The sequence below is a fragment of the Brassica napus genome, chromosome A10 (assembly GCF_020379485.1).
Source record: "Brassica napus cultivar Da-Ae chromosome A10, Da-Ae, whole genome shotgun sequence".
NCBI classification, from domain to species: Eukaryota; Viridiplantae; Streptophyta; class Magnoliopsida; order Brassicales; family Brassicaceae; genus Brassica; species Brassica napus.
The window spans coordinates 4,985,638-4,999,550 of record NC_063443.1 but is presented as its reverse complement, the minus strand read 5'-3'; the positions used below and the strand labels follow the sequence as shown (position 1 = coordinate 4,999,550).

Here is a 13,913-nt window from a genome sequence, read left to right as displayed (position 1 = left end):
TTTAGTAAGTCTACTTAATTTTTGGTTTTTGTTTTCGAAGGTAGAGACATAGACTTTTAGGAAAGTCGGTGTTGCAAAAAAAAATAGTTTGATCAATTATAAAACTAACATGTGCGTTGACAAGTAGACTGCATCGTAAGTCTACAATTATGCGTAGACATACAAAACAATCTATTATCGCGACACATATCTGAATAATGTTGAAAATTATTTAAATTGTTATTTTTTCCGGTGTAAAGCTTGTTTCCACATTTTCCACCGTCCACACTCCAAATATTAGCAAAAAAACATTTTTGACGATTCACTACTGAAGAAACTCGTAAATATGAAATTTGTGCCTATAAAACTAAAAGTTATGAGAGTTTTTCAGATGATAATTTGGGTATTTATGAATGAGCTTCCACTTAAAAATAAGTCTAGTGTAAATTTTATTTTCTTATGTTCTAGCGATTCAGTCACTCGTAAAACATACTAATTTCAGTCAAACGTATAAAACGATATAAAACTAAGAAATGATTTTTAAAATATTTCCGTTCATTTAGTTATAGTAAAAAAATTTAAACTTTGGCAAAAAAAAAATTCTTTAACGAAATGATGCACCGAGAGACATATGGGCTATGGTTTTACTTGTGATACTAGGTAGTTGCCCGCGATTTCGCGGTTATAAGTATTTTATGAAAATTATATATTATGTTGATAATTTTATAATTTTGAATAATAATCATAACCATTAAAATAACATTTTTATTGTAAATAGTTTGAAAATAAAAAGTTTTGGTATTGTATAATCTTAGAAGATTATTGAGATATATTGTTAATTCTATAAATTTTATATAAATTTCCAAAAATTCTTTTTATGACATAAGTTTTGATTAATAAAAAAAACCAAAGATTAATGATCAAAAAGTTATTTTATAACACTTTCTATTTTGACATTAGTTACAAATAATTAATTAACAGTTATAGTAATACGTAAAGCACATGTATTTCAGCTAACATATAAAAAATTAAGTACGTAAAAGTATAAAATAATAAAGAATACAACCAAGAATATAACAAACAAGTTTTATTATTCTTCCCTGATGTTTTATATATGTATCCTTTCTTTTTTCCTATTTCAAAATAAGCATCAATTTTATTATAATCAAAACTATATCAATAAAGTCTTAACTCTAGTCATGTATTAATATATTGTTCTCTTTTTTTAGTTTATATTATAATAAACTTTTTTATTGATTAATATTATTTTAAAGAATTTATATTATAATTTTATTATAATCAGGGCTATAAGAATTATATTAATAGATTATATTAACTTTAGTCTCGTATTAGTATAATGTTCCAATTTTATATTATAATAAATATTTTCATTTATTAATAATATTTTAAAAGACATACTATATATTTTCTGTTTTTAAATATACAAATATTTTAATCATTTCTGAAATTAATAACTCAACTATATAATCAACATTTGTCAATGAGAAATGAATGAATGTTTTTAAAATTGTATATTTGACTGTTTTGCATTCATTGGACACATTTTAGAAAAAAACTTATATATATATAGTGAGTATAACAAAATATTATTAGGTTTAGGTTAATTAGTTTTCTTTAATCTATAATTTATTGTATCCACTATTAATATAAATATGTTAAAATTGTTTATATAATTATTTTTATCATACCATATGCATTTATTTAAATTTCTATAATGTAATCTATGATATTTAATTGTTTCTATAAATAAATTATGTTAATTCTTCTTTTTAGAAATGTTTAATTGTTTGTATGGTAATATAGATCAGGTAGTTTTAGGATTAGTTTCTTTTTTAAAATTTTAATTAAATAAATAAAAATTCAAATACCAATAGTCAATCAAATTAAAAGAACTAATTCTAAACTTCACCTATAAATGATACCTAGGCAAAAATCACTTAAGTGACTTTCTCAATTAATATATAGTAGAATATTTCTTTCTACCTAACATCCCTTAACATCCCTATTAATAAGTAAATCAATGGCTAAGTACAGATTATCAAAAATAAATTTGAGTATTCACTATATCATTATAATTAAAGTGAACACAATTATATTGAATATGATTGCTTTCATCTTGTTCCCAAATAGAAAAAAAGCCAAAATATTGTAATAGAGCAAAAAGAGGATAATAGTTGTAACAAAATGATTATACAAAAGATTCAAGACTTTGCGTTTTCTTTTTTTGTGAGGGGCGAAGGCTTTAAGCAACTTCTACTCAAGCCATCATCACCTTTAACCTTGGCGCTAGAACGCCTCCTGAAACTGATGACGTGTATGAGTCGGCCAATCCGTTTGCTCCACGTCAACAGTGGCCGTCGCATTAGCCGAGGAATAATCTCCTTCTTCGTGATATGTTGATATTGATGATCACATGAAGCCGTGGAATGTTCGAGCTGGTAACTTTCTTTTTCCTTTTCCCATGAAGTTGTTCCGTTGTTTTCGAAATTAATCGAAATGAATGAATCTATATAGACATTTGAACAATTTAGTTAAGCCACCTTGTAAGACTTGATCAATAATCTAAAATATTTGGTTGAAAAAACTATTAATAAATTTTATATTATCAGTATCTAATCCATGGACGGAGAATTTTAACATCCTATGTAAAGCAGTTAACACTCTAACAAGGATTTTATTTTATTTTTTAGTCTGTTTATACATACAGAATACTTTCAAAATAAATGAATATATGATATGAATAAAAGTTTAAATGATAAATTTAGAAAAGCCATGTTTTGATTAATTTGCTTTAGATATTAAAAAGGAATGGATCGGCCCTGTATATGAGTTAATGTTAAATAAATGGAACAAAAAATATATTACATTGTACCTTCTGGACTGATGATGGAGTTGGCTCGATGATCAGAATTGTGGTGTCGCAGTTGGAAGGAGCCAAGGAACGAGAAGAGTCTGATGTTTTTCTTCTTGGAAGATTTTTGGGAATAGATTTTCGGTTCTTGGATGGTATGGTAGGAAGGAGAAGGAGATGGAGCGTGTCTTCTCTGTAAATAAGCCAAGACTAGCAGCCTCTCGTTGAGACAGATAGGACACACACCTTCAACAAAATCTATTGGATGGATGTTACAAGAAGATGTTGAGCTTTGGTTCTGTCCTTTCATGACTTAGCAACGCGAGATGGAAAGAGGGAGGGAGAGAGCATTCGATGAGTGTGTTTGTTTAGAAACTTGGACCTGCATCTACTTAAGATGTTGAGAAGCACAATGTGTGTGTGGTGTCTGGATATATAGTTTAATGAGCTGTCACTGTATATCAGTGGAACGATTTAGAAATATTAGATAATAATCTGGTATTTAAATTGATTGATTCGAAATATTGACATGATTGGTAATCATTACTATAGTTATTACTTATTAGGAAAGTAATAAAGAAAAACCTGTATGTGTCGTTAAATATTCTTCAAGTATATCTGGACTTCCATGTATGACAAACCCGTATGAATTTAGCTTTAAATAATTGAAAAAGTGCGAACTAAAAGTGTAGATGCTAACGGCGGATTTTGGCAGATTTTGATGAATAATTAGATATATTTTTGGTTGATTTAAAATCTGAAAATTGATAAAATCATTGAAAATATATTTTATAAAAAATAACAGAAATAGTAAATGGTATAATATATCGGTAGTGTACATAATAAATACATGTGATCGATATCTATTAATTTGATTGTTTTATTCGGGTCTGGGTTTGATTCATGATATTTTTTATTTAAATAATAAACTAACATTTGGTATTTGAAAATAGTTATATACTAGGTGTTTTGCCCGCACTTGCGGGCTTAATCGTTTAAAAATATTATTAGCTTATATTTTGTTAATTAAAATCAACATGATAACTTATTATTTATGTTTTTAGAAAAAAAAATCAAACATGAAATTATATATATATATATATATGACTAAAAATTCATTAAAATATATATGTTTATTATTGTGTTGAAACTTTAAAAGAAAACATTCACATATTAGAAATATTTTCGAAAATATATTTATACAAAATGTTTTTAGATGATTAATCTTAATTATAAATTTTTTATATGTTATTTTCAAACTTTTATAACTGAAAAAATTATGATAACAACACAATATATAAGAATTATCTTATTTAGAAATTTTTTAATATTATTAAAATAAATTTGTTTTTAATTATAAATAAAATTCATTAAAATATATATGTTTATTATTGTGTTGAAATTTAAAAAAAACATTAATATATTAGAAACATTTTAGAAAATATCTTCATAAAAAATGTTTTTAGATGATTAATATTTAATAATTATATATTGTTTATATGTTATTTCCTAACTTTTACAATTGAACAAATAAATTTTAAGATAACAACACAATATAGAAGAATTATTTAATTTTAATTTTTTAATATTATTAATAAAAATTCGTTTTTAATTATAAATAAAATTTATTAAGGGTAATGTTGACTTTAACCACTTATTATAAAATTTTTTATATCTTATTTTTAAGTTTTATAATTGAAAATATGTTTTAAGATAACAACACAATATATAAGAATTATCTTATTTAAAAATATATCATTAATAAAAATTCCTTTTTAATTATATAATAAAATTCATTAAGGGTATCATCGACTTTGACCACTTTAACTTTTAACGTGAGAGCTCGATTAAGAAAATTTACTTCGCAAATAATAGTATAGATACACAACTAATCAATATAGTCATTTTAAAAATTCACACATATTTTAATATTATTAACTCAGCATATGTCTTTCTTCAAATTGGACTAATAAACTATACTAGAATTTGATCCGCACATCCGCACGGATATTTGATTTAATTTTTGTTCAACGTAAACTCATAAAATACTAGATTTATAAAATAAATTTATATTTTTTTTTATGTTTTGTAATTTACATGCAAAGTAAATATATTATTTTATAATATAGATGTTGGATAATAATTTTTTTATTTATACATAATATTATATTTAAAAATTATAATTTGATGAAGTTTGATGTAATTGTAATTTTTAAATATTAACCTGTTGTTCTTTGTTAATTTATTTTAAAACTAGATCTTTGTCCGCACATACGGGCTTAACCATTTTACAAATATATATTAGTTTTTAATTTATTAATTTAAAAATCAGCAAGATAACTTATGATTTATATTGTCAAAAAAATTAAATCAAACATTAAATTATATATATATATATATATATAAATATAGGACTTTTTGCAGAATTGACCTACAACTTAAAGTCAAACACAAAACTAACCTCTTTTTTTTTTAAAATTGGTTTTGCCCTATTCACCCCACAAGTTCATATAATTTACGAAAATGCCATCAATTTTTTTTTCTTTCGAAAATGACATTTTTACTCCCTCACCCTCATCATCTTCAAGTAATTACAAGACTGCCATTGTCATCAATACCACAACCACCATGAACAACCAATTTGAAGCTCTTAATGCTCCCAAAATCGATTTACCCTTCTTCTTTTTCCATTCTTGTGAACTAAACACAACATATCTCTCACTTTCTCTCCACAATGAGCTAAAAAAACCCAAGATTTTGATTCTAAAATTTTTATGGTTCATAGATTCATAGAAGCTAACGATTCTGGGTGGGTTACTTTCGTTTGTGATTCTGTGTGCTTGGAGAAGCCTTATGTATGCTAAGGAACTTATCTCACCAATTTAAGGTATGACATCGAGTTTTTTTTTCAGATATGTTCGTCAGACGACTTACTTGGGAAGTCGTCTGGCTGTAGACGACTTACCTGGAAGTCGTCTGGTCAACGCAGAGGTTATTTTTGCAATTGACTTTGAAATCTATAACCTGAGACGACAGAAAGTTAAGTCGTCTGTTTTTGTTTGGTTTCAAAAAAATTTCCAAAGAACCTAGACGACTTACATTTCAGTCGTCATAGGTTAGTTTTGCATTTGACTGGATAATTTCAGAAGTTTGACTTCCCCAGACGACTTACATTTCAGTCGTCTGGCGAAAATTAAAATAATAATATTTTTTTAAAAGTAAACGACTTACAATTAAGTAGTCATAGGTTAGTTTTGCAATTGAAAAAAAAAAACTGCAAGATTTAATTATACACAGACGACTTATAATTCAGTCGTCCACGAGACGACTTACTTGTAAGTAAGTCGTCCAGGATTTTTTTCCGAGATTCTGGTCAAACCTCGTAAATCCTGGACGACTTACATTTCAGTCGTCTCGTGGACGACTGAATTATAAGTCGTTTGTATATAATTAAATCTTGAAGTTTTTTTTTTCAATTGCAAAACTAACCTATGACGACTTAACTGTAAGTCGTCTACTTTTAAAAAATATTATTATATTAATTTTCACTAGACGACTGAAATGTAAGTCGTCCAGAAAAGTCAAACTTCTGAAATAATCCAGTCAAATGCAAAACTAACCTATGACGACTGAAATGTAAGTCGTCTAGCTTTTTTGGAGTTTTTTTTTAACCAAACAATAGTAGACGACTTATTTTTCAGTCGTCAGAAATAACAGATTTCAAAGTCAATTGCAAAAATAACCTCTGCGTTGACCAGACGACGTATAGTTTAGTCATCTGGACAACTTAGATTGAAGTCGTCCGCGTCTTCTCTGCTATTTTTTAAGTCTTTTACGTTAGTTTTTGAATAACTTGTATTTTTAAGAATGATAAGTAACTTCAAGATATGTAAAACTCATATTTACAAAATATGTTCTCTCCCTTAGTTTTACTAAATTTGACTAAGTTTTTCAACGCAAACTTATAAAAAATATGATATTCTTTGACTAGTTACTATTGTTTGTTTCCATATCTTAAGTATTATTTTTATAGACAATAATGATGATTATTGTTATGAGTTGGAAGAAGGGTTAAAATGCTTCTTAAAATGTTGTATCAATATGAAGCTACCAACATTCTTGTTTATTAAGATGAGAAAAATGCCATTGGAGTTTATTATTGCATATGAGAGATCCAAAGAAAAGAAAAAGACTACTGAAGTCTATTATTTCATTGATTTGTAAATGTGTAAACACATTGTTAGCACATTTAATACATCTTGGAAAACATTATTACTGATTTTACAAAAAAAATTCACAACTAAAAGAGTAGACATGCAATTCACAAAATAGACCACAAACAAAACTATTATAGATCATTCCTCTACAAAGACAAGCTTGGACTCCACTTGATATGGAAGAAAACTTTGTTAGAAGACTTCCAGGAAGTCCAGACGACTTTTAAGAAGTCCAGACGACTTCCAGGAAGTTCAGACGACTTTGTCAGAAGACTTTTAGGAAGTTCAGACGACTTCCAGACGACTTTACAGGAAGTCCAGACGACTTTTAGGAAGTTCAGACGACTTCCACGAAGTCCAGACGACTTTGTCAGAAGACTTCCAAGAAGTCCAGACGACTTCCAGACGACTAACAGGTAAGTCGTCCCAGAAGTCTTCCAGATCTGAAAAAACCTGCATATTAAATCCAGATCTGAAAAACCTGCATATCCAAAAACGTTCAAATGGCTTAAAAACAAAAAAAATTAGTGGAAGATTAGATAAATCTACCTTTACAGAACACACAAAAATACATATCTAAAAATAATAGATCTACCTTTAAATTAGTGGAAGATGAGTACCATCTAATTAAAAACCTGAAAAAAATAGATTAGTAAGAAAGACATGAGACAAAATTGAAAAATTCATATAAAGTTTGGTGTTTTCAAGTCAAAGAGATAAGAGTGGGTTTGGAGAGTTTTAGTTTAGGAAAAAAGTAAGAACTTTATACAACAAGAAGTTACCAAATGAAGAAAAATCAGACATAAGAACTTACCAAAACGCTCAGATCTATTATGAAAGGGAGACTTCGTCAGAAGACTTTCATGAAGTCCAGATGACTTCCAGGAAGTCCAGACGACTTCCTGGAAGTCCAGACGACTTTGTCAGAAGACTTCCAAGAAGTCCAGACGACTTCCAGACGACTAACAGGTAAGTCGTCCCAGAAGTCTTCCAGATCTGAAAAACCTGCATATCGAAAAACGTTCAAATGACTTAAAAATAGAGAAAATGAGTGGAATATTAGATAAATCTACATTTATAGAACACACAAAAATACATATCTAAAATTAATAGATCTACCTTTAAATTAGTGGAAGATGAGTACCATTTGATTAAAAACCTGCAAAGAGATAGATTAGTAAGAAATACATGAGACAAAACTGAAAAATTCATATAAAGTTTGGTGTTTTCAAGTCAAAGAGATTAGAGAGAGGTTGGAGAGTTTTAGAATGATGAACATTACATTTTTGTTGCAGCCATTTGAGAGGAGGAGAGAGAATGTGTAAATTTTTCTTTATATAGGGAGACAAAAAATCCAATTAGATTAAATATTTTTGACTCAAACGACTTCTTGGACGACTTACATTTCAGTCGTCTGGTGAAGAAATTAAAACAGACGACTTACATGTAAGTCGTCCAGAAGAGTTTAATATTTTTAGCGGGAAATTAAATATTTTTAGCGGGAAAATAATTTTTTTTTAAAAATTTAGGCGGGAATATTTGGACGACTTACATGTAAGTCGTCTGTTTTAATTTCTTCACCAGACGGCTGAAATGTAAGTCGTCTAGACTCTAAACATAACCCTTAAACTAGCTTTTATATGTCCGGTAAATGATCCGGTTAGGTTAAAACGTACATTGGTAAAATTAAAGGTTCGATACGATGTGGACGACTGAAATATACGTCGTCCGAGTAAATTATTCAACAGACGACTGAAATATAAGTCGTCCACACCCTAAACATAACCCCTAAACTTAATTATCTAATTAAACACTTCATAAAATCAAATCAAACTTGAAAAGTGTTTACTATACACAGAAATAAACACATATAGGTGAAAACTAATTTTTGAAAAAAACATTTTAGTTTTCCAAAATCTAACCCTAACAATACATACAATACTACAACATATGTTTGCCAAACTCCTAAACCAAAGTATTTCATGATTCACTACTTCCACTCATCTATCTTCAAAACAAATCAATTTTATCATATCTTAATTTATATCACTTAAAACTGTTTATAATTACTTGATTTTTATTTTTTACGCATCAAAATATTTTTTTACAAGATTTATAAATTATTTTTAAAATAAACTGGTACCAGACGACTTACACTTCAGTCGTCCAGACGACTTCCAACATCTCATACGACTCAGACGATTTACTGGGGCTATATTCGTAAAAATGGCTTCGGTTTTTTTGTTTGTTCACAAGGGGCTGAGCTATAATTTCACTAGGCTTTTAGGTTAGTTTTGCATTTGATTCAAGTTTGGGTATAGGTTTGGGGTTAAAATCAAGTTGTGGGTTAGTTTTGGCAAAAATCTCATAAATATATGACGTAAATTTAATTTAAATATATATGTTTATTATTAGGGGAATTTGCCAAAACTAACCCACAACTTGATTTTAACCCCAGACCTATACCCAAACTTGAATCAAATGCAAAACTAACCTAAAAGCTTTGTGAAATTACAGCACAGCCCCTTGTGACCAAACAAAAAATCGAAACCATTTTTATGAATATAGCCTCAGTAAGTCGTCTGAGTCGTCTGAAATGTTGGAAGTCGTCTGGACGACTTCAAAGTAAGTCTTTTGGTGTAGCTGATCTTAAAAATAATTTTTAAAATTTTTAAAAAATATTTTGATAAGCGAAAAATTAAAATCATGTAATTATAAGCAATTTTAAGTGATATAAATTAAAATATAACAAAATTGAATTATTTTCAACATAGATGAGTGTAGATAGTGAATCATGGTATTCTTTGGACTAGAGTTTGGCAACATATGTTGTAATATTGTATGTATTCTTAGGGTTAGATTTTGAAAACCTTGAATGTTTTTTTGAAAAATTAATTTATTACTTATACGTGTTTTTTTTGTGTATAGTAAACACTTTTGAAGTTTAATTTGATTTTATGAAGTGTTTAGTTAATTAATTAAGTTTAAGGGTTATGTTTAGGGTCTAGACGACTTCCATGGAAGTCGTCTGTTGAAGAAATTAAAACAGACGACTTACATGTAAGTCGTCCAAATATTCCGGCTTAAAATTAAAAAAAAATATTTTCCCGCATAAATAATTTAAACCAGACGACTTACATGTAAGTCGTCTGGGAAGTCTTCTATTTTAGTTTCCCGCTAAAAATATTTTAATTCTCCGCTAAAAATATTAAAGTCTTCTGGACGAGTTACTTGGATTTAACCTAACTGGATTTTTTGTCTCCCTATATATAGAAAAATTTACACATTCTCTCTCATCCTCTTAAATAGCTGCAACAAAAATATAATGTTCATCATTCTATAACTCTTCAACCTCTTTCTAATCTCTTTGACTTGAAAACACTAAACTTTATATGAATTTTTCAGTTTTGTCTCATGTCTTTCTTACTAATCTATCTTTTTCTACAGGTTTTTAATCAGATGGTACTTATCTTCCACTCATTTAAAGGTAGATCTATTAATTTTAGATATGTATTTTTGTGTGTTCTATAAAGGTAGATTATATAATCTTTCACTCATTTTCTCTGTTTTTAAGCCATTTGAACGTTTTTGGATATGCAGGTTTTTCAGATCTGGATTTGATATGCAGGTTTTTCAGATCTGGAAGACTTCTGGGACAACTTACCTATTAGTCGTCTAAAATATAATGCACTAGACGACTTCCAGGAAGTCTTCCAGACGACTTCCATTCCAGTCGTCTGGACTTCTTGGAAGTCGTCTGGACTTCCTGGAAGTCTTCTGACGAAGTCTCCAAAGTCTCCTTTTCATAATAGATTTGAGTGTTTTGGTAAGTTTTCATATCTGATTTTTCTTCATTTGGTAACTTATTGTTGTATAAAGTTCTTATTTTTTCCCAAACTAAAACTCTATAAACCCATTCTAATCTCTTTGACTTGAAAACATCAAACTTTATATGAATTTTTCAGTTTTGTCTCATGTCTTTCTTTCTAATCTATCTTTTTGCAGGTTTTTAATCAGATGGTACTCATCTTCTACTCATTTGAAAGTAGATCTATTAATTTTAGATATGTATTTTTGTGTGTTCTATAAAGGTAGATTTATCTAATCTTCCACTCACTTTTTCTGTTTTTAAGTCATTTGAACGTTTTTGGATATGCAGGTTTTTTAGATCTGGAAGATTTCTGGGATAACTTACCTGTTAGTCGTCTAAAATATAATGCACTAGACGACTTCCAGGAAGTCTTCCAGACGACCTCCATTTCAGTCGTCTGGACTTCCTGGAAGTCGTCTGCACTTCCTGGAAGTTGTCTGAACTTCCTGGAAGTCTTCTGACAAAGTCCTCTTCCATATCAAGTGGAGTCCAAGCTTGTCTTTGTAGAAGAATGATCTATAATAGTTTTGTTTGTGGTCTGTTTTGTGATTTGCATGTGTACTCTTTTAATTGTGAATTTTTTGTAAAATCAGTAATAATATTTCTCAAAATGTAATACATGTGCTAACAATGTGTTTACACATTTACAAATCAATGAAATAGTAGACTTCAATAGCCTTTTTCTTATCTTTGGATCTCTCACCAATAATAAACTCCAATGACTTTTTTCTCATCTTAATAAACAAGAATGTTGGTAGCTTCATATTGATACAACATTTTAAGAAGTATTTTAACCCTTCTTCCAACTCATAACAATGATCACCATTAGTGTCTATAACAATAATACTTAAGAGATAGAAACAAACAATAGTAACTAGTCAAAGCATATCATATTTTTTATAAGTTTGTGTTGAAAAACTTTGTCAAATTTAATAAAACTAAGGGAGAAAACATATTTTGAAAATATGAGTTTTACATATCTTGAAGTTACTTATCACTCCTAAAAATACAAGTTATTCAAAAACTGGCGTAGAAGACTTAAAAACTAGCGTAAAATACTTAAAAACTAGCGTAGAAGACTTCCGTCGGATTAGTTAGAAACTTTAATTAACGTGAATGTTGGTAACCTCATAAATATCACCAATTAAGTTAGAAATTTCATTCAGTAGCCCAAATATTCATTAATAAACATGAATTAACAAGAAAATGTTAAAAAATCTTTATAGTTTTAGAGAAAATGCAAGTTTATTAAACATTGACGCATACGACATCCACGGAGGTCGCGTCTAGTAGACTTCCAGAGAAGTCATCCATTTAGGTTATTTTTGCAATTAAAATTTTACAAAGACTCTGTTGTAATGAGTAAGTTAACTCTACAGACTATGTGTCCATGTTCAGGTTATAATCTTCTTGAGCCATTGCAACAAGATCATCATCTGTCGAACTTCACTCAAAAATAACATTCTCGCTCCTTTGAAATGATCAACCACAAAATTCCAACATCCATCTTTCAACAACCATTCTCCATACACTGCATGTAACTGACATATCATCTGAAAAAGTCAAAATAAAACACATTAGCAAACATAGAACAAAGGAAACAAAAGTTTATTAAAGATCGACGCGGACGACTTCAATCAAAGTCTTCAAGACGACTAAAATATAAGTCGTCTGGTCAACGCAGAGGTTATTTTTACAATTGACTTTGAAAAGACGACTGAAAAATAAGTCGTCTACTTTTGTTTGGTTAAAAAAAACTCCAAAAAGCTAGACGACTTACATTTTAGTCGTCATAGTTTAGTTTTGCATTTGACTGGATTATTTTAGAAGTTTGACTTTCCTGGACGACTTACATTTCAGTCGTCTGGTGAAAAATTGAAATATCAATAATTTATTAAAACTCGACGACTTACAATTAAGTCGTCATAGGTTAGTTTTGCAATTCAAAAATAAAACTTCAATATTTAATTATATATAGACGACTTACAATCCAGTCGTCCGTCCGACGACTTACATGTAAGTCGTCAAGGATTTACGAGGTATTACCAGAATCTCAGAATATAATACTGGACGACTGAATTGTAAGTCGTCTATATTAAATACTAAATATTTATTTTTCAATTGTAAAACTAACCTATGACGACTTAATTGTAAGTCATCGAGTTTAAATAAAATATTGATATTTCAATTTTTCACCAGACGACTGAAATGTAAGTCGTCGAGGAAAGTCAAACTTCTGAAATAATACAGTCAACTGCAAAATTAACCTATGACGACTGGAATGTAAGTCGTCTAGGTTCTTTGGAGATTTTTTTGTAACCAAACAAAAGTAGACGACTTATATTTCCGTCGTCTCAGAAAGCATATTTCAAAGTCAATTGCAAAAATAACCTCTGCATTGACCAGACGAATTCCAGGTAAGTCGTCTACAGCCAGACGACTTACCAGATCTGAAAAAAACTCGATTGCGTACCTTAAATTGGTGAGATAACTTCCTTAGCACACATAAGGCTTCTCCAAGCACACAGAATCTCAAACGAAAATGACCCACCCAGAATTGCTAGCTTCTATGACTCTGTGAACCATAAAAAATGTAGAATCAAAATCTTGGTTTTTTTAGCTGAATGTGGAGAGAAAGTGAGAGAGATGTTGTGTTTAGTTCATAAGAATGGAGAAAGAAGAAGGGTAAATCGATTTTGGGAGCATTAAGAGCTTCAAAAATGGTTGTTGATGGTGGTTGGGGTATTGATGACAATGGTAATCTTGTAATTACTTGAAGATGATGAGGGTAAAAGAGTAAAGATATCATTTTCGAAAAAAAAAATTGATGCCATTTTCGAGAACTATATGAACTTGTGGGATGAATATGGCAAAACAAATTTCTAAAAAAAAGGAGGTTAGTTTTGTGTTTGACTTTGAGTTCTAGGTCAATTTTGCAAAAAGCCCTTATTATTATGCTGAAATTTTAAAAGAA

General features: G+C 29.0%; 1 protein-coding gene across 1 annotated transcript; it reads right to left on the bottom strand.

Annotated features, from left to right (window-relative positions):
- Positions 1 to 2,045: 2,045 nt before the first annotated feature.
- Positions 2,046 to 3,789, bottom strand: BNAA10G08730D. The gene is made up of 2 exons (XM_013871315.3): positions 2,873 to 3,789; positions 2,046 to 2,506 (listed from the first exon to the last, which is right to left on the bottom strand). The coding sequence occupies exons 1-2, from the start codon at positions 3,159 to 3,161 to the stop codon at positions 2,202 to 2,204; spliced, it is 594 nt and encodes a 197-aa protein (XP_013726769.1). The 5' UTR covers positions 3,162 to 3,789; the 3' UTR covers positions 2,046 to 2,201.
- Positions 3,790 to 13,913: the final 10,124 nt, after the last annotated feature.